At 42.5% G+C, this 20,901-nt stretch overlaps 1 protein-coding gene across 1 annotated transcript in view; it reads left to right on the forward strand.

Moving 5' to 3' along the window:
- Nucleotides 1-20,901, forward strand: part of LOC121547101 (dystonin) — a 198,177-nt gene that overhangs the window by 173,510 nt on the left and 3,766 nt on the right. The window contains exons 83-100 of the mRNA XM_041858211.2: nt 509-664; nt 1,050-1,256; nt 1,834-1,953; nt 3,094-3,263; nt 3,549-3,708; nt 5,575-5,769; nt 6,238-6,366; nt 7,043-7,186; nt 12,620-12,808; nt 13,104-13,239; nt 13,468-13,631; nt 13,847-14,009; nt 16,682-16,836; nt 16,930-17,004; nt 17,143-17,160; nt 18,325-18,429; nt 19,920-20,037; nt 20,472-20,588. Coding sequence (XP_041714145.2) covers nt 509-664; nt 1,050-1,256; nt 1,834-1,953; nt 3,094-3,263; nt 3,549-3,708; nt 5,575-5,769; nt 6,238-6,366; nt 7,043-7,186; nt 12,620-12,808; nt 13,104-13,239; nt 13,468-13,631; nt 13,847-14,009; nt 16,682-16,836; nt 16,930-17,004; nt 17,143-17,160; nt 18,325-18,429; nt 19,920-20,037; nt 20,472-20,588 — 2,521 coding nt within the window. The remainder of the gene's footprint in view (nt 1-508; nt 665-1,049; nt 1,257-1,833; nt 1,954-3,093; nt 3,264-3,548; nt 3,709-5,574; nt 5,770-6,237; nt 6,367-7,042; nt 7,187-12,619; nt 12,809-13,103; nt 13,240-13,467; nt 13,632-13,846; nt 14,010-16,681; nt 16,837-16,929; nt 17,005-17,142; nt 17,161-18,324; nt 18,430-19,919; nt 20,038-20,471; nt 20,589-20,901) is intronic.

Below are 20,901 nucleotides of genomic sequence, written 5' to 3' on the forward strand. Positions count from 1 at the left end.
GCGTCTGCTAAATGACTAAAATGTAAATGTAAATGTAATGACTGTAATGTTATTACCCCATTGTTCATTGTGATGAGGATAGAGCATTGGCTATTCACTTTAGCTTGCCTGACTGTAAGCAAAAAGGATCCCTGCTCTTGGACTATCAATCAAAAGGCTAATTGATGCTATTTTTATAACTGTAGAGGATGCATCATTTTGATAGCACATCCTCTTCCCTTCACCCTTGAAGTATTCCAGAGAGGCTGACTTCCTCTGTCTAAACAGAGGTCATTTTTTGCTCAATTACAGTCATTACCTAATGCTGTGGCAACCAAACAGCCTGTCTGTATGTTTGTTTGATGCGTGTGTGTGTGTGTGTTTGTGTGTGCGTGGGTGAGCATGTGTGTGTCTGTGTAGGCCTATCCGTTTGTGTGTGTGTGCACGTGTGCACATCTGTGTGTGAATGTTTGTGTCAGTAGGAAGAGTACCATGTTTCTCAGGTGGCTCCGTTGTCTCTGTGCTTCAGGTGAAACTGGAGGAGGCTTTGGCTCTGGCCACAGAGTTCCATAACTCTCTCCAGGACTTCATCAACTGGTTGACCCAAGCTGAACAGACTCTCACTATGTCTTCTCCTGCCTCCCTCATCCTGGAAACCATCCTGTTTCAGATAGATGAGCACAAGGTATGTGTCAGTGTGAAGACAGTTAACATAACACATTCATTTACATTTTGATAGGTTTCTGATGATTCGTCATTTCAGTATTAGTCAACTGTCTAATAATTAACCTAAACGGCCTCCTATCCTGACTTACTTAGTATTAATGGTGTCAGAAGCAAGAACAATTAATGGGCTTAGGCTCCATAGCCGAGACAGCTTGCAGTGCAAGCAAGCCAACAACGGCTCAACAAGGCATTTGACTCTCATCCAGAACTCTGCTCATTAGTCAAGTGAACATTCTACTTGCCATTGGACATTCTAAACCAGTGCCAAAAACTGTATCCAAAATACTCCACTGTGTAACACTATTGTAACATTTGTCATGATCCTCTGTTGTGTGTGTTGGCAGGTGTTTGTGACGGAGGTGAACTCCCACAGGCAGCAGATCATTGAGCTGGATAAGACAGGGACCCACCTGAAGTACTTTAGCCAGAAGCAGGACGTGGTACTGATCAAGAACCTGCTGATAAGTGTACAGGGCCGCTGGGAGAAGGTGGTGCAGAGGTCTGTGGAGAGGGGCCGTCTGCTGGACGACGCCAGGAAGAGGGCCAAACAGGTATGGCACACTGGGAACAGTTGGTACAATATTACACAGTACTACACATGACCTAAACTGGTGTGCTAGGAGTCAGCAGTCTAGCCACACTGAAGTGGGATAGGAAATTGATGTAGGTTGAAAAAAGCAAGAGAGAGAGATTCATAGTTGAAGGAGAGAAAGAGAGAGGGTGAGAAAGAGGGTGAGAGAGGGAGGTACACAGGTGGACTGTAGTAGATGTCAACATCTTTCCACATAATCGGGCAATAGTCATTGATAGAAAAACAGACAAGTGAGGTCACTAACGAGGTGTGAGTTCAAATACGATACAGTACATTATGGCTTTGCAGACAAAAGTCGCCTGGACAATGTGTTACAACTACTCTATGCTAGTTATTATCGTTGGAAAGCTGTGGTTAAGTATTACAGTGAGGTCTGTCTTACATGTTGATTCCAAAGGCCTCAGAGCCCTTTCATTAGTACGGATCCTTCACTTTCCTTGGCGCTGATCTTAGAATGTAGAAGAATAAATCAAAGGAAATCATAGATCACGGTGTGTGGTTTACACAAGCCTCATTTCCTACATCTCTCCCCCCAGTTCCATGAAACCTGGAACAAGCTGACAGAATGGTTGGACGATTCGGAGAAGGCTTTGGACTCGGAGCTGGAAATCGCCAATGATCCTGACAAGATCAAGACGCAGCTGGCCCAGCACAAGGTGACTGAACTAACTGAACCTCGTCGTATCCTTTTCTCCCCTCAGAGGAGAAAAAGACGAAGGGTGACAATGAAAGAGTTGGCGAGACCCCTCCTATAGTCAGACGTTTATGAAGGAGATCATTTAGCAAAGCAAAACATCTGCAGCAGCACTGTAGTCATTTATCAAAGCTGTACATTTAAAATGCAGCTGTTCTTTAAAACCACAGCTTTTTGGGGGCTTTTAATAGTGGGATTTTTCTGTATGTGATTTATACATTATAGTATACAGTACGCATTAGTGCAGTTAGTGTCAGAGACTAAGCTATCCAGTTGTTGTCCTTGCACTGTTGTGTGTGAGGATTGTTTGCTAATCCTATAATAATCCCTGGATGTACAGAATGTATTAGGGACGGCCCTGATTTCAGAAACTTTTAATCCCTGTGGATGAAAGATGGTTGAATTTTGACCCCTTTTTTTCAGCCACTACACAGTGTCCTTTATTAACAACTAGGTCACAAACACGACTCACAAATTAGAATCCATGACAGAATGTAGATGGTACACTCTTAGAAAAAAGTGCTCCAAAAGGTTTCTTCGGCTGTCCCCATACATGAACCCTTTTTGGTTCCAGGTAGAACCCTATTTGGTTCCAGGTAGAACTCTTTTGAGTTCCGAACTCAAAAGGGTTCTACCTGGAACCAAAAGGGTTCTACCTGGAACCAAAAAGGGTTCTTCAAAGGGTTCGTTCTCCTATGGGGACAGTCGAAGAACCGTTTTAGGTTCTAGATAGCACCTTTTTTTCTAAGAGTGTAGCTTAGAAGGACAATCCTCTGTGAAGAAATCTACAGTTAAATCATACGTAGTGCCTCTGGAAGAACTCAGCTGTAGTTTCTCAGTTGTGCTGCTGACGATTTGTCAATTAGGTAACAAGACAAAAAGTGAGACCATGGTCAAATTGCTTAGGCTACTGTTCAGTTACGGACATTTCACTGTTGGCTGTTCAGCTGTCAAGTCTAAAATCTACTCGTTTCTGTTTGCCAGACACACCGTATAAACCTTGAATGGCTGGTGACGAGGCTAAAAACCAGCCACAGACTGATTTGTACAGGTTGAACTAGCCTAAATAATGACCATGTCTCTCCACCTTGGGTTCACGCAGGAGTTCCAGAAGGTGCTGGGGAGCAAGCACTCAGTGTATGACACCACCAGTCGTACCGGACGTGCCCTCAAGGACAAGACGTCACTGCAGGACGATAACCAGAAGCTGGACGACATGCTGAGTGAACTGAGGGACAAGTGGGACACTGTCTGTGGCAAGTCAGTGGAGAGGTAAGGTGACATGACCAGCACATTGCTGTGTAATGGACACACAATATGCATATTATTATATACTGTCATCTAATCGTGATGATGGATACTGAAACTGTGGGCTTCGTGAATACTTTTGATTGACTCTGATTAAACTATAATTCCTCTCAAAATGCAGAATGCACCTGTGGAGTTTCTGCTGTCAAAGCTTAATGATATTACATACATAATAGGAAAACAATGATAGTTTCTGCTGTCAGGGGTCATTATGTATTTTCACTAATATTGATTTTCATTTCCTTTCAGGCAGAACAAGCTGGAAGAGGCGTTGCTGTTCTCTGGTCAGTTCACTGATGCCCTGCAGGCCCTGATTGACTGGCTGTACAGAGTGGAGCCTCAGCTGGCTGAGGACCAGCCAGTACATGGAGATATAGACCTGGTGCTCAATCTTATCGACAGTCACAAGGTAAATAAAGGAAACATTCGTACAATTGTCCATCCGCAGAGCAGTACCCTTGGAGCAGTTTGGGGGTTAAGTGCTTTGTTTAAAGGCACAATGGCAGTTGGTGTCTACTTGCAGCATAGATCTGTTCAAACTCTGGGCCGAAGCACATTCATCTAACTTGATTCTAAAGCTGGAACATGTCCTATTTGTGTACCCTGTGATAGGAGTTGAATGACATCAAGATTCAGAAAGTGTGCTGTGTGTGGGTTTGCTGTTCTCATTGTTCAGCATATTTCATTCTCTCATTCCTACCTGTGGCTCACATGTTAAGTACAGTATATGAAATATGATTATGGCCCCGAAAGCAGTAATTAATTCCCCCCCACCATAGCCGTTTGTGTTATGTGGCAAAACGATGTTTGAATTAGCAGAGACGCAAGATTGCTGAGGCATAGTGAAATAAAGAGTGCCTGGCAGGATATCTGAGTCACTACACTGAGGTATATCAACAGTCAAACCTTCAGTACAGTCACCCTCCATATGGCCTTCAAAGGCATCCAGATGACTTCATGAGGGTGCAGAAGTCAACTGCTCAAATTGGAAGTGTTTTTGGCACAATATTAGTGTGTTAGCTGGATCGGTTTCAGCCCTGTTGAACTGTATTAATCCCTATTTTTCACAATCAGTGTTGATTTGGCCTAATTTGTTTTGGACCCCAGCTTAGCCCTGAGGGTCATGGGGCTAGATGACTGGTTATAACCTGGTCTAATTTGTCATGGCTACTAGGGATATTCTAGTTGAAGGAATAAGCTGACACACACCCAAAAATGTTTCGTAGAGGTGCTGACTAACAGAGAGTAAACTATAAAAAGAAAGAAAGAAAGTCACACTGTAATTATGCTCCCAAACATTTAATGGGTCAATGTGCAAGTGCCGGAATGTTGGTTGCTAGACCCATTAAATGTTTGGGAGCATAATTAGTGTGTAACTTTCTTTCTATACTCGGGATATCATAGCAACAATGACTTGTGATGTGGGACTCTGCAAAGAGCAGTATATGGATAGATGGAGTTTGAGGTTATTGGGAAACATTATATCTGTGGGTGTGTGTGTTGATGTGTCTGTGTTTCTGTTTACATGTGTCTCTGCGTCTGTGTGTAGTCTGGTATATGTCTGTCTGTGTGTGTGTAGTGTAGTGTAGTGTAGAATATGTCTGGTGTAGTGTAGAATATGTCTGGTGTAGTGTAGAATATGTCTGGTGTAGTTTAGTTTATGTCTGGTGTAGTGTAGTATATGTCTGGTGTAGTTTAGTGTGGTATATGTCTGGTGTAGTTTAGTGTGGTATATGTCTGGTGTAGTTTAGTGTGGTATATGTCTGGTGTAGTTTAGTATATGTCTGGTATAGTTTGGTATATGTCTGGTGTAGTGTAGGATATGTCTGGTGTAGTGTGGTATATGTCTGGTATAGTTTGGTATATGTCTGGTGTAGTGTGGTATATGTCTGGTATAGTTTGGTATATGTCTGGTGTAGTGTGGTATATGTCTGGTGTAGTGTAGTATATGTCTGGTGTAGTGTAGTATATGTCTGGTATAGTTTGGTATATGTCTGGTGTAGTGTAGGATATGTCTGGTGTAGTGTGGTATATGTCTGGTGTAGTGTAGGATATGTCTGGTGTAGTGTGGTATATGTCTGGTGTAGTGTAGTATATGTCTGGTATAGTTTGGTATATGTCTGGTGTAGTGTAGTATATGTCTGGTATAGTTTGGTATATGTCTGGTGTAGTGTAGTATATGTCTGGTGTAGTGTAGTATACGTCTGGTGTAGTGTAGTGTAGTATATGTATGTGTGTAGTGTCTCACTAGTTCTCTCTTTGCCGTGTCTTCCAGGTTTTCCAGAAGGAGCTGGGGAAGCGGACGGGGAGCGTTGCGGCCCTGAAGCGTTCGGCTAAGGACCTGATTGAGAGCAGCCATGAAGACTCCTCCTGGGTCAAAGCTCAGATGCAGGAGCTGAGCGCTCGCTGGGAGACGGTTTGCGCCCGCTCAGTATCTAAACAGACCCGGCTGGAACAGGCACTGGGTCAGGTAGGACTCATACTATGCCAAACCGCTCTACATCACTCATTCAAAATGGTGGTGTTCCAAGTCATCTTTTTATGCAGTTTCACAGATGACCGGAGATCTGTTAAAGGTCTCAGGAACATCATTCATATGATCATAGCAATTCATAGCAATCGTCTGAGGAGTGCAGTGTGTTTGCAAAAAAGACGAAGTCACCATTAGGACCTGGCTGAGTGCTTAGAGGAATGCTTTGGGGGACTTGTGTGTTTATGAACCTCTCTTGCCCCTGTCCCCTGTCCCCTGTCCCCTGGCCCCTGTCCCCTGTCCCCTGTCCCCTGTCCCCTGTCCCCTGTCCCCTGTCCCCTGTCCCCTGGCCCCTGTCCCCTGTCCCCTGTCGCCTGGCCCCTGTCCCCTGGCCCCTGTCCCCTGGCCCCTGTCCCCTGTCCCCTGGCCCCTGTCCCCGGTCCCCTGTCCCCTGTCCCCTGGCTGCAGGCTGAGGAGTTCCACTCTACAGTCCATATGCTGCTGGAGTGGCTGGCCGAGGCCGAGCAGAGCCTGCGTTTCCATGGCACCCTGCCCGAAGACGAGGAGGCTCTCAGGGCTCTTATCGAGCAGCACAAGGCAAGTGACCTTTAACCTGGAACATCGTCATCCTATAGAACAACACCGTGTTTCCCTACATATTATTTTCCAGGCGGGGCACAAAGGTCCCTAAAGCAAAATCCATAATACAGAATATAGATCAATAGATCAAATCAGACCAAATGTGAAATTCAATATCAGGTCGTAGGTGAAGTTGTTCTGGGCTGTTTAAAGGCTTGTATATACTGTAGGGGTGGGGCTTGCATGGAACTATTTTCATTGTAAGCAAACTAGTACCTAGCTCAACCATATGGCAGTTAAGGCAGATATTTGCAGAGACTGTGGGTATGTTTAATCATTCTTTTCTGATGAGGCTTTCTCATAATGTAGTGTTGATGTTTAAAACACACTTCACTTTGACTGTCTCCACACGTCTATCAAGCTTGCCAGTAAAAGTAGAAATGCCATACATGGATTTTAGATGGTGGTTTGCTATTCCATGCCAACTACTTCACAATATTGAGTTTTCCTCAAGCATGATCTCACTGAATCTAAAATAGTCTCCCCTGACTTCACATAGCATTACTTTATTTGTCTCCATTTGATCAGGTATTGACAGAGGAACAGAGAAACGACTTGTTGGCTGCTACGTTTTTATATTATTTATGCCGCAAACATTGTCGATTGCTAATGGAAACCAACGGTTCTCTTTCAGGAGTTCATGAAGAAGCAGGAGGAGAAGAGAGTGGGCCTGAACAAAGCCACCAGCATGGGGGAGGTTATCTTGACCATCTGCCATCCAGATTCTATCACCACCATCAAACACTGGAACACCATCATTAAAGCCCGCTTCGAGGAGGTCAGTTAACACTTACATGCCTGTCTGCTGTGTGTCATACTGGAGGGTAAGAGAGCATAGGCCTATATCATGGCAAAGCAGTCTGCCAACTCCTTACATATCGCTTGCATAACCTCAATGCTTGCCAGAAAGTTTCATCACATTTCTCAGTCATACCGATACAGTACTTTGTCACTTGGCTATAACTAACCATAGATAAAGTGGAATGTAGCTATGAATGTCAATCTTGTTGTTGGGAGGTCAAATACACTCTTAGCGGAGGGATAGAGTACTATCATGAACCGTTTTCATCTGAAGAAACCTTTTTGGAAGACAGGGGTTCTTTGCTAGGCAAAGAGTTCAACCTATAAACTTTTTCACCCTAAGAACCATTTTTGGAAGAAATGGTTCTTTGATGATTGTTTGGATGGCAAGAAGGGTTCTACATAGAACCCTCCTGAATCTGAATAAGCTTTATTATTGTATATTTTTTATCTTTCTTTTAAATTCTGCCTGAGCATTAATGGTTACCTCAGTGTTTAAACTTCAACATCAGGAGTTTGAGTAATCTGATCAGTTTAAGTCGGAAGTTTACATACACCTTAGTCAAATACATTTAAACTCAGTTTTTCACAATTCCTGACATTTAATCCTAGTAAAAATTCCCCGTCTTATGTCAGTTAGGATCACCACTTTATATTAAGAATGTGAAATGTCAGAATAATAGTAGAGAGAATTATTTATTTCAGCTTTTATTTCATTCATCACATTCCCAGTGGGTCAGAAGTTTACATACACTCAATTAGTATTTGGTAGCATTGCCTTTAAATTGTTTAACTTGGGTCAAACGTTTCGGGTAGCCTTGCACAAGCTTCCCACAATAAGTTGGGTGAATTTTGGCCCATTCCTCCTGACAGAGCTGGTGTAACTGAGTCAGGTTTGTAGGCCTCCTTGCTCGCACACGCTTTTTCAGTTCTGCCCACACATTTTCTATAGGATTGAGGTCAGGGCTTTGTGATGGCCACTCCAATACTTTGACTTTGTTGTCCTTAAGCCATTTTGCCACAACTTTGTAAGTATGCTTGGGGTCATGCATTGTCCATTTGGAAGACCCATTTGCGACCAAGCTTTAACTTCCTGACTGATGTCTTGAGATGTTGCTTCAATATATCCACATAATTTTCCTTCCTCATGATGCCATCTATTTTGTGAAGTGCACCAGTCCCTCCTGCAGCAAAGCACCCCCACAACATGATGCTGCCACCCCCGTGCTTCACGGTTGGGATGGTGTTCTTCGGCTTGCAATGCTACCCCCTTTTTCCTCCAAACATAACGATGGTCATTATGGCCAAACAGTTCTATTTTTGTTTCATCAGACCAGAGGACATTTCTCCAAAAAGTACGATCTTTGTCCCCATGTGCAGTTGCAAACCGTAGTCTGGCTTTTTTATGGCGGTTTTGGAGCAGTGGCTTCTTCCTTGCTGAGCGGCCTTTCAGGTTATGTCGATATAGGACTCGTTTTACTCTGGATATAGATACTTTTGTACCTGTTTCCTCCAGCATCTTCAAAAGGTCCTTTGCTGTTGTTTTGGGATTGAGTTGCACTTTTCGCACCAAAGTACGTTAATCTTTAGGAGACAGAACGCGTCTCCTTCCTGAGCATTATGACGGCTGCGTGGTCCCATGGTGTTTATACTTGCGTACTATTGTTTGTAAAGATGAACGTGGTACCTTCAGGCGTTTGGAAATTGCTCCCAAGGATGAAACAGACTTGTGGATGTCTACAATTTTCTTTCTGAGGTCTTTGCTGATTTCTTTTGATTTTCTCATGATGTCAAACAAAGAGGCACTGAGTTTGAAGGTAGGCCTTGAAATACATCCACAGGTACACCTCCAATTGACTCAAATGATGTCAATTAGCCTATCAGAAGCTTCTAAAGCCATGACATCATTTTCTGGAATTTTCCAAGCTGTTTAAAGGCACAGTAAACTAGTATGGCTACTAGTAGGGTGGCTACTTTGAAGAATCTCAAATATAAAATATATTTTGATTTGTTTAAAATTGTTTTGTTACTACATGATTCCATATGTGTTATTTCATAGTTTTGATGTCTTCACTATTATTCTACAATGTAGAAAATAGTAAAAAAAGAAAAACCCTTGAATGAGTAGGTGTTCAAACTTTTGACTGGTACTGTATGTACAAAAGTATGTGGATACCCCTTCAAATTAGTGGATTTGGCTATTTCAGCCACACCCATTGGTGACAGGTGTATAAAATCGAGCACACTGCCATGCAATCTCCATAGATAAACATTGGCAGTAGAATGGCCTTACTGAACAGCTCAGTGACTTTCAACGTGGCACCGTCATAGGATGGCACCTTTCCAACACGTCAGTTCCACACATTTCTGCCCTGCTGGAGCTGCCCCGGTCAACTGTAAGTGCTGTTATTGTGAATTGGAACCGTCTAGGAGCAACAAGCTCACAGAACAGGACCGCCGAGTGCTGAAGTGTGTAGGGCATAAAAATAGTCTATCCTCGGTTGCAAAACTCACTACTGAGTTCCAAACTGCCTCTGGAAGCAACGTCAGCACAATAACTGTTCGTCGGGAGCTTTATGAAATGGGTTTCCATGGCCAAGCAGCCGCACACAAGCCTAAGGTCGCCATGCACAATGCCAAGCGTTGGCTGGAGTGGTGTAAAGCTCGCCGCCATTGGACTCTGGAGCAGTGGAAACGCGTTCTCTGGAGTGGTGAATCACTCTTCACCATCTGGCAGTCCGACAGACGAATCTGGGTTTGGCGGATGCCAGGAGTACCCTACCTGTCCTAATGCATAGTGCCAACTGTCAAGTTTGGTGGAGGAGGAATAATGGTGTGGGGCTGTTTTTCATGGTTTGGGCTAGGCCCCTAAGTTCCAGTGAAGGGAAATCTTAACGCCACAGCATATAATGACATTCTACAGTCGTGGTCAAAGTTTTCAGAATGACACAAGTATTGGTCTTCACAAAGTTTGCTGCTTCAGTGTTTTTAGATATTTTTGTCAGATGTTACTATGGTATACTGAAGTATAATTACAAGCATTCCATAAGTGTCAAAGGCTTTTATTGACAATTACATTAAGTTTATGCAAAGAGTCAATATTTGCAGTGTTGGCCCTTCTTTTTCAAGACCTCTGCTATCCGCCCTGGCATGCTGTCAATTAACTTCTGGGCCACATCCTGACTGATGGCAGCCCATTCTTGCATATTCAATGCTTGGAGTTTGTCAGAATTTGTGGGTTTTTGTTTGTCCACCCGCCTCTTGAGGATTGACCACAAGTTCTCAATGGGATTAAGGTCTGGGGAGTTTCCTGGCCATGGACCCAAAATGTCGATATCACTTTTGCCTTATGGCAAGGTGCTCCATCATGCTGGAAAAGGCATCGTTCGTCACCAAACTGTTCTTGGATGGTTGGGAGAGGTTGCCCTCGGAGGATGTGTTGGTACCATTCTTTATTCATGGCTGTGTTCTTAGGCAAAATTGTGAGTGAGCCCACTCCCTTGGCTGAGAAGCAACCCCACACATGAATGGTCTCAGGATGCTTTACTGTTGGCATGACACAGGACTGATGGTAGCGCTCACCTTGTCTTCTCCGGACAAGCTTTTTTCCGGATGCCCCAAACAATCGGAAAGGGGATTCATCAGAGAAAATGACTTTACCCCAGTCCTCAGCAGTCCAATCCCTGTACCTTTTGCAGAATATCAGTCTGTCCCTGATGTTTTTCCTGGAGAGAAGTGGCTTCCTCGCTGCCCTTCTTGACACCAGGCCATCCTCCAAAAGTCTTTGCCTCACTGTGCGTGCAGATGCACTCACACCTGCCTGCTGCCATTCCTGAGCAAGCTCTGCACTGGTGGTGCCCCGATCCCACAGCTGAATCAACTTTAGGAGACGGTCCTGGCGCTTGCTAGACTTTCATGGGTGCCCTGAAGCCTTCTTCACAACAATTGAACCTCTCTCCTTGAAGTTCTTGATGATCCGATAAATGGTTGATTTAGGTGCAATCTTACTAGCAGTGATATCCTTGTCTGTGAAGCCCTTTTTGTGCAAAGCAATGATGACGGCACGTGTTTCCTTGCAGGTAACCATGGTTAACAGAGGAAGAACAATGATTTCAAACACCACCCTCCTTTTAAAGTTTCCAGTCTTTTATTCTAACTCAATCAGTATGACAGAGTGATCTCCAGCCTTGTCCTCGTCAACACTCTCACCTGTGTTAACGAGAGAATCACTGACATGATGTCAGCTGGTCCTTTTGTGGCAGGGCTGAAATGCAGTAGAAATGTTTTTTGGGGAATTAAGTTCATTTTCATGGCAAAGAGGGACTTTGCAATTAATTGCAATTCATCTGATCACTCTTCATAAAATTCTGGAGTATATGCAAACTGCCATCATAAAAACTGAGGCAGTAGACTTTGTGAAAATTAATATTTGTGTCATTCTCAAAACCTTTCACCACGACTGTAGACGATTCTGTGCTTCCAACTTTGTGGCAACTGTTTGGGGAAGGCTCTTTCCTGTTTCAGCATGACTACACTCCCATGCACAAAGCGAGGTCCATACAAAAATGGTTTGTCGAGATCGGTGTGGAAGAACTTGACTGGCCTGCACAGAGCCCTGACCTCAACCCTATCGGGATGAATTGGAATGCCAAGGGGGGACCAACTCCATATTAATTCCCATTATTTTGGAATGAGATGTTCGACGAGCAGGTGTCCATATACTTTTGGTCATGTAGTGTATATGTAATGTATTGTCATGAAGAGTTTAATTTTAAAGGCTAATAAGGCTGGTAGAACCATTCATAGAGGGTTCTAGGTAGAACACTCTGCAAAGGGTTCTACATAGCACCAAAAAGGGTTCCCCTATGGGGACAAACCGAAGAACCCTCCATGGTTCTACTTAGCACTAGGTCGTTCCAATGTCTCAGTGGGTTTGAGCATGGCGCTGGCAACACTGGAGTTGTGGTCTTGAATCAGCATGGACCACATATTACTGAACATGTATCACTTTCAATTGTGAATCGCTTTGGATAAAAGCATCTGCTAAATTTACATTTACATTTTTGTCATTTAGCAGACGCTCTTATCCAGAGCGACTTACAGTTAGTGAATACATTTTTTTTATTTTTTATACTGGCCCCCCATGGGAAACGAACCCACAACCCTGGCGTTGCAAACACCATGCTCTATCAACTGAGCTACATCCCTGCCGGCCATTCCCTCCCCTACCCTGGACGACGCTGGGCCAATTGTGCGCCGCCCATGAGTCTCCCGGTCGCGGCTGGCTGCGACAGAGCCTGGATTCGAACCAGGATCTCTAGTGGCACAGTTAGCACTGCGATGCAGTGCCTTAGACCACTGCGCCAAATGTAGGCCTATTAAATGTATTATTCATCTTTCGCCATATTAGGTTCAGGCGTGGGCGCGGCAGCACCAGCAGCGCCTGGCCATGGCCCTCAGTGATCTGCTGGCCACTAAGGAGCTGTTGGAGGGTCTGCTGGGCTGGCTGCAGTGGGCTGAGACCACACTCAACGACAAGGATAAGGAGGTCCTGCCTCAAGAGATAGACGAGGTCAAAGCCCTCATCGCTGAGCACCAGGTAGCGTATGACCAGGAGCTTGACAGTGTTATCCTTCTTTATTAAAGTATGTAAAGGGTTTTGTGTATTACTTGGTGCTTGGTTGACCAAACATGCATGCAATTTCAATGCTGTTCACTACTAGGCTAGTCGTACTAGAAATGTTATTAGAAGATGCTGTTCTAGGTAGAAAAGCTCACTCTGTCTAATAACATGTGTTACTGTATGTGTACAGTGCATGCAGTACACTGCCATTGAAGTGAATACAGTATACAGTACAAACTGAAAAATATGTCGTTTCTGGGTGGCACTGCAGACATTCATGGAGGAAATGACCAGGAAGCAACCAGATGTTGACAAGATCACAAAGACACACAAGAGAAAGGCTGCGGTCGGGAGTGAGCCTGCCAGCCAGTCCCAAATCCCTGTCCTGGAGAAAGGAAGAGGTGGAAGTACGTACCCCTACCAGGACCCCCTTAAAGGCCCTGAACTCAGCCATCTGGCCCTGCTCTGAGGCGCTGCCTGCACCATGACAAATCATCCTCATACATACACTACCTCCTATGCTCTCTGTGTGTTATGTCCCCAAAATGATACAATTCTTATGTTATTTCTGGTATGGGACAAAAGTTATACAATGGAAAAGCGGTATCACTAAACAGGTTATTTTTCACCTGCAGGAAAGCGTTCTCCCACACAAGCCATGTACCCATCATCTTCACAGCCTCCCATAGAGACCAAGAACCCCAGGGTCAACCTGTTGGTCAGCAAGTGGCAGCAGGTGTGGTTACTGGCCCTGGACAGGAGGAGGAAACTCAATGATTCCATGGACAGACTTGAGGAGGTAGATCATTTAAACCTCTGTTAGCTTCATGTTAATTACTTTATTTGCTTCATGGAGACATTCAGGAATGACCTTTTAGAGATGTTGAAAATAATATGGCAGGCCATCACCAAAGTATTACGCTAATTAGCTAGCTTGTTAATGTCCATACTATCAATATGCTCAATACAATGTATATCATGGTGTATAATGTATAGTGGTTGATTTTCTTTCAGCTGAAGGAATTTGCCAACTTTGACTTTGATGTGTGGCGGAAACGCTACATGCGATGGATGAACCATAAGAAGTCACGTGTCATGGACTTCTTCAGACGCATTGACAAGGATCAGGATGGAAAGGTCACCAGACAGGAATTCATAGAAGGAATCCTGTCCTCCAGTAAGTCATATTTCTGTTAAGACCTATACCCTGTTCACATTACCAGGATAGAAGGATCACCAGCAGGAGTTTATAGAGGGCATCCTCTCCTCCAGTAAGTCTCAGTTCTGTTGACTTACAGGTGTAGGATCTTAATTTGACCAGTTTCTCACAGCAGGAAAATAATTCCTGCAGCAACAGGAAATGGGAATTACTGTGTTGATTATAATTAATGCAAAGAACAGAAATAGGACAGCACTCCGGTAAATAAACTTAAATTGACATATTTCTATTGCCGCACAAACGTTTTGTGGTATGAGCCCTTCTTCAGCGAGCAAGGCAATGGCAATGAATGTCATGACAACCAGACATCACGGGTGGGCATCATTATCAATTCACAGTCAGTATTGGCCCAATCGAGAGATACCAGCAGAAGGAGCTGTGGGGGAAACATGACAATCAAATAAAGATAGACACACAATACAGATACATTATGATGTCATTACCTAAATGTTTATAATTAATGGACATTTATGTAGGGGTTGATACATTTTTAGCTAGGGAAAATCAAGTCTGACATTTTAAAGTGGAAATGACCAACTTTAGAAGCCTTTTTAAACCTTGAATATACTGTGTTTGCATTTCCCGCTGTGCAGGAGATTTCCTGCAACATCAGGGTGATTAAATTAAGATCCTATATCTGTATACACTTCACATTACAGAGCCATGCCGAGCTGAACCGTACTGGGCTGGCCTGGTTACACATTCACCATAGATGTTGTAACTACAGTGCCTTCAGAAAGTATTCACACCCTTTGACTTTTTCCAGTTTCAGTTACAGTCTGAATAAAAAATGTATACAATTTAGATTTTGTGTCGCTGGCCTACACACAATACCCCATAATGTCACAGTGGAATTATGTTTTTAGACATTTTTACAAATAATTAAAAATGAGTATTCAACCCCTTTGTTATGGCAAGCCTAAATAGGTTCAGGAGTAAATATTTGCTTAACAAGTCACATAATAAATTGCATGGACTCACTCTCTGTGCAATAATAGTGTTTAACATGATTTTTGAATGACTACCTCATATCTGTACCCCACACATACAATTATTTGTAAGGTCCCTCAATCAAGCAGTGAATTTCTAACACAGATTAGACCAGGGAGGGTTTCCAATGCCTCCCAAAGAAGGGCACCTATTGGTAGATGGGTACAAATAAAGCATGGTGAAGTTATTAATTGCACTTTGGATGGTGTATCAATACACCCAGACACTACAAAGATACAGGCTTCCTTCCTAACTCGGTTGCCGGAGAGGTAGGAAACCGCTCAGGGATTTCACCATGAGGCCAATGGTGACTTTAAAACAGTTACACAGTTACAGAATGGCTGTGATAGGAGAACTGAGGATGGATTAACAATATTGTAGTTACTCCACAATACTAACTAGTGCTGAGCGATTAACCAGAATTTTTATAATTTTTCTGTTTTTTAAACAACTAATTGACCGATGTCGGTTCAATTATTTGAATTCCATTTAGTTCCGTTTTTTTTTGGTGAGCTCAATGTGAAGTTTCTGTAGCGATAAATCAGATCAAGCCTGAACTGTCCTATGTAGTAGGGAGTTACAGTTTCCAATGGCCAATATTCTACATATTGTAGTTTAGCGCAGAAAACATGGTAATTAACTACAATGATCATAATCCATTGCACCCTCGCTTAAACTTTTATTGTGTGTAGATGGGTGAGAGAAAAAAAGCAATTTAATCCGTTTTTTATATTCAGGCTGTAACACCGCAAAATGTGGAATAAGTCAAGGGGCCGTCATTGTAAATAAGAATTTGTTCTTAACTGACTTGCCTAGTTAAATAAAGGTTAAATTAAAAAAATACTTTATGAAAAAAAAGGAATACTTTATGAAGGCACTGTATGCTAGAAAGAACAATGTGAAAAGAAAATATCAGAGCCAGCACAGTACGGTTCAGGGCCCAGATTCACAAAACCTTCTTAAGAAGAAATGTCTTCTTAACTGCCATTTTTTCCTTAACTATAGATTTAAGAAGAAAGTTAAGCAAAGTTAATATTCCTCAAAAAGGTTCTTGGACATTTTCTTGTGCTATTTCTTATGTTTCTCCTAAAGCGAAAAGTTAAGAAGAAGTTAGATTCTTGAAAATAAAGTTATTGGAAATGTTCTTAATTCCAAGATAGCTAAACCCTTGTCTTAAACTCAGGGCAGTGAGAGAAAAAGCTCATGAAGCAATTGAACATGTTTAATTCACTTACAAACTTCATCTGAAAGTTTCAGTATCGATTATTTTAAACCCAAGAACATGTTTTAGAACAGTAATCTCAGTAAGAAATATGCTAACATGATTGCCATTGCTAGCTAGATAGCTAGCTAAAACGGTTGCCTAGCAACAAACATCTTAAGAAGATTTGTAAGACGATATTTGAGAAGTTCGTAAGAAAATCATTAAATCTTAAGATATTGTTGAGGAATTGCACTTACGAACTATCTTATGAACTTCTTATTTTTTATTCTTAAGAAGCTTCTTAAGTTTTTGTGTAAGAAGTGTTTTGTGAATCTGGGCCCAGATCAGTACGCTAGTGTGAAAAGGCATTGGTGTGTCCCAGAAGTGTCCCAGAAATCAGAGAATTCTTACAGCTGTTTTTTATTTTACATCCCAGAATTCCCCACCAGTCGGCTGGAGATGAGTGCGGTGGCAGACATATTTGACCGGGATGGAGACGGCTATATCGACTACTACGAGTTTGTGGCTGCCCTTCACCCCAACAAAGAGGCATACAAACCCCTCACAGATGCAGACAAAATTGAAGATGAGGTACTACATGTGTTGACTTGTAACTCAGACCATATGTACATTATTACCTGTCCTCAATGTAAATAATGTCTAAATAATGTATTTTCTTTATAGGTTACACGCCAAGTGGCAAAATGCAAGTGTCCTAAACGATTCCAAGTTGAGCAAATTGGTGCCAACAAATACAGGGTAAGAGGATATTTCTAGCACCAATACATGACCTTCAATGTTTTACATAATGTCCTATCCAATTTGTATGGTTTATAGTGAAACGTTTGCTCTGTGAGAAACTAATGTGAATCTTTTCATTGTTCCTCCCATGCCCAGTTCTACCTTGGAAACCAGGTACATATGACAGACTCAGGCCTACTCCTTTTTGTTGTCTATGATGTGGTGCTGTGCCCTAATCAACCCCTCCTCTCCTTTTTGTTGACCATGTTTCTTTTCCAATTAACATTAACATTTTGCCAAGAGTCTTCCATGATGTCATCAGAATGGAACTCAGAAGTAACTACAGCGGACAGCAATAATGCTTTCAGACCTTTGTAGTCACTCGATCCTGAAAAGGCTCACTTTTGATTAGTTGTTTATTAGTCTATGATAATAACAATAGCTGTGTGCGTAGTTCCACTGGCATAAGTAGTTGGGATATAGGATCGGGTCTGGCTGGCTGGTGTGGGAAAGCAACTGGTGCCTATGAATGGTGCATGCGGAGGACCATTGACGTAGTAGTAGCCTGAAAGGAAGGACTGTGGAATTAAATAATCCCCCTTTGGGTCATGCCAATAATTAAATGGCCACAGTGTCATAAATGCACCTTTGTAAATGTAACCTGCACTGGTTGATTGTGCAGGTAAACCTAGTGGCAGTAACGTTGTTATTTAGATAGGTAGGAAATAAGATCGACCTTATGATCATTACTAAAACTAAAAACCAGCATTTAAAGCAGTCAAGTGTTATAATGCTTTTAAGTAAAATGCTGATTCAATTATTCCCTCTTATTCATTAATGCTTTTGCATTTCAAATAAGAAAGAATAGGTTTTCTAGCCCAATACTATTCCAAACCCATCTTTTTATCTCTATGTGCATTAATTGAACCCTTGGGCAGTTTGGGACTTATAAAAGCTTTTAATGTGTGCTTGTCTGTTGCTTCTCTTTTATTTCCTGTGAATGATTTGTCTAAATAATGGCTGACATGTCTTTGTGTGACAGCTTTCAAAGCTAGGCAAACACCTTTCCATTGTTAGGGTATTACCCTGCTTGTTTTTATTCATTGAGTTCTAAGGTGCAAAGAAATGCATGTTGCAATACTACATAACTCATATCAAATTCATGGGCCATATGCTTTCTGAAGATGGATGTAAAACGGTGATGGGGGGGTGTTGCTGAGGATAATTAGTATATAGGGGGAAACATATACACTGTACATATATATTTTTGTGTGTGTCTTCTGCACCAGTTTGTATTAATTTATTACTCAAAATCAACTGAAACAATTCTTTTGACAGTTTGGTTTGGTTCACTGCTTACATGACCATGAGATTATAACAAGCAGGGACAGTGAAAATCTAACCCCCCACCTACACCTTGCGGTTTTGGAAAGCTGTATTCTGGTAAATGGCCATTCTTCTCGTGACTCTTTTTATTCATCAGTTCGTTCAAATCATCACTTTTACTGTACTTGATCACACAATTCACCAGTGGCATTCAATCATTCTGGGAATCACAGTTTGATGAATTCAAGTGAGATTGTTACAATAGGCACCTAACTGGAGGCTCATCAGTGTGTGGTCATGTTTGATTGTTACACCATGGTTGGCTAGAGAGAGACGAAAAGATGCCATCCCCCATGTTGTCCCTCAGTGTCTCATTGAAGCTTAGCTGCATTGGTTCCTGCATCAATGTCATGGCATCCTCTATGAATATGGTGGTTTGTACTGTACTGATAGAAAGTGCAACTGTCACGTTGTTGGTTTGCAGGAGATTTTGTCTGTTTTGACCGTTTGTTTTATTTGCTATGACGTGATAATGTTTGATGGAAAGCATGAGGCCATGATTGTTGTGTTGTCAAATCTGCTAACCCCATGGCCATATCCAACTGGGTGACCTCACCTCATGACGCTTGGCTGTTTGTTCACCCTCCATGTCAGGCTTGTTTGAAAGCTTTGCAAGATACATGCAAATATCCCATACTTCTCGAAGAAAAAAAAAATTTCCCCAAAAAGGTAAGGATAGACCATAACTCTATAGTGCTCCCTAGTGGTGGAAGATCCTCTCTTCTGTCTAATGGCCTTTATATGATAAAGCCTGGTATAGGAATTCCCAGGTGAAAATGAGACAAAATAATTAGAAAACATTCCAATATTAGAGATTCATAAAAAATATTGCAACCCTTTGTAACAAATTATTCACTGACTAATTATTACATTTACTTCAAACTTTAATCATAATGGATACATAACATTGTCATAACATTGATATTAACAACAGATGCCCTAACCAGTCATGTCAAGATGCCAGTTGTTATATCATGATTATGACAAGATGTATCTAGGCTACAATAAGCCTGTTGACAGGGGGTATGAAGTAAAGTCTTACCCATTTCACCTCAATTACAAATCAATGTATCACAATTTCACAAGTCACACACCAATCCCACGTTGTTGACAATGATGAATGCACTAATACAATCAGAGAAGGTAAAACCAGTTGGATTGACCCGTTCATTTGTGTCTTTGAGAATGAAACCTCAATGTTATTTTTTTGTGTCTCAATCAATGGGCTCAGCTGAACAACAACAAGAAAGAAATCAGACAGAAAACCCAAGACAAATGATGTCACCTCTCATCTAGTGATGAAGTGAAATCCATTTTAGTGAAGTCACATTTCATGTTGATAACTAGTCGTTGTACTCTACAGTCAGAACAAGCAATGTAATCAGGCAATCAGGCACCAACTCCTAGAAGGAGACTCTTCCTCCTAACACATCTGCTGGTTTCTGGTGTTGCACAGCTTCAAGTCTTGTCCAGTGTTGTTGATGCAGAGTAGCGCTCAGTGACTCCCGGCCTCATCTTCCTCTCTGTCCTCCCTACTCCCTCTGCAGTTCGGAGACTCCCAGCAGCTGCGTCTGGTGCGGATCCTGCGGAGCACTGTGATGGTGCGCGTGGGTGGAGGCTGGATGGCTCTGGATGAGTTCCTGGTAAAGAATGACCCGTGTCGAGGTAAGGTACCAGGCAGAACACTGGAGAGGAAATGTTATCAAATGGAATTCATTGTAATGAAGGCAGATTACTGGATTCGGTGTCTCTCGTGTGTCACTTCTGTATCATTTTTAGATAACGGTGCTACTGGTGATTGAGTATTTATTTCCATATGATTTGTTGTGATGTTGTGTTACAGCTATCGCTCCGATTAAATGATGTGACTTGGATGGATAAGGCTGAATGTGGCGTATCGAGTCTAAGTCTGAGTGTGTGTCTGGGTGTATGTTGCTACTGTATTGCTTACAATATCAGATCCTACTGTCATGCTTCTTGGATGGCTGGTTATGAATGCTTGTTGTCCTCTCTCTGCCTGTCAGGTTTCTCTATTTCTGTGTTTTTCTATTTTCCTGCTAAAAATTCCTTCCTACTGCTTCCTACTCCTTCCTTTCCAGTTCATCACCACGGGAGTAAAATGTTGCGCTCGGAATCAAACTCTTCAATTACTCAGTCTCCTATAGGTTGGCAACAAATCTCACACTTTCTCACCTTGCTCCATGAACCCCCCAGTGGTATGTGTCTGCATCACTGAGTGTTCGGGGTGTTAGTGTGGGTGTGTGTACATTATGGGTGTGTTGTAGTGCTCCTCGTGAATGGCGTTCCCATTAAGTGACTCCACTCACGCTCGCCTGTCATCCAGCAGTCTGTGGGTCTTCATGCATGCTGTCGTTATCGCTGATTCACATCATCTGCTTCTGAAGTGCTTCTTACTTACTGACCTCCAGGCCAACACAGGCTCTCTCTCTTTCTCTCTCTCTCTGGTTCTCTCTCTCTTGCTCTCTCTCTCTGGTTCTCTCTCTCTCTTTCTCTCTCTCTCACTGGTTC

Source organism: Coregonus clupeaformis, chromosome 31, assembly GCF_020615455.1.
Source record: "Coregonus clupeaformis isolate EN_2021a chromosome 31, ASM2061545v1, whole genome shotgun sequence".
Lineage (NCBI taxonomy): Eukaryota > Metazoa > Chordata > Actinopteri > Salmoniformes > Salmonidae > Coregonus > Coregonus clupeaformis.